Below are 381 nucleotides of genomic sequence, written 5' to 3'. Positions count from 1 at the left end.
CCCACGGTCTCTCTCTCTCTCCTCCTCTCCTAGGATGGGGACGTTCACAGGCACCTCTACCTCCAGGGTGTCCTCACCAGCCTCACGGAGGTGGCGGAGAGACCCAAGTAAGTGAGGCAGGGCCTGCACACCACCCAGGCGTCGTGATGGTTGCAAGTGCGCCTCTTAGTTCGTATGGCCTGATCTGTGTTACGTTGGCGTGTGGCACCGTTGGTATGAACCCTGCCTGCTTGCATGGTACGGGTGCGAGGCTGGGACGGGTACCGTTCCTCTCGTCAGTGGACTTTAGAGGCCAAGGAGGAGAAATAAGTTAAAAGAGAGACCATATGGATGCATTGCAAAACAGTTGCAAAAGGAAAATGAGGTGATACAGTTTGCAAA

The 381-nt window shown here is 54.9% G+C and overlaps 1 protein-coding gene across 1 annotated transcript in view; it reads left to right on the top strand.

Moving 5' to 3' along the window:
• Positions 1-36: 36 nt before the first annotated feature.
• Positions 37-381, top strand: part of ZNF511 (zinc finger protein 511) — a gene marked incomplete at its 5' end in the record, with an annotated part of 4,176 nt that continues 3,831 nt past the window's right edge. The window contains one exon of the mRNA XM_009705855.1: positions 37-107. Coding sequence (XP_009704157.1) covers positions 37-107 — 71 coding nt within the window. The remainder of the gene's footprint in view (positions 108-381) is intronic.

This window comes from Cariama cristata, unplaced genomic scaffold (assembly GCF_000690535.1).
Source record: "Cariama cristata isolate BGI_N322 unplaced genomic scaffold, ASM69053v1 scaffold33618, whole genome shotgun sequence".
NCBI classification, from domain to species: Eukaryota; Metazoa; Chordata; class Aves; order Cariamiformes; family Cariamidae; genus Cariama; species Cariama cristata.
Note: the sequence above shows the minus strand (reverse complement) of the source record. Positions and strands in the feature narration are given on the sequence as shown.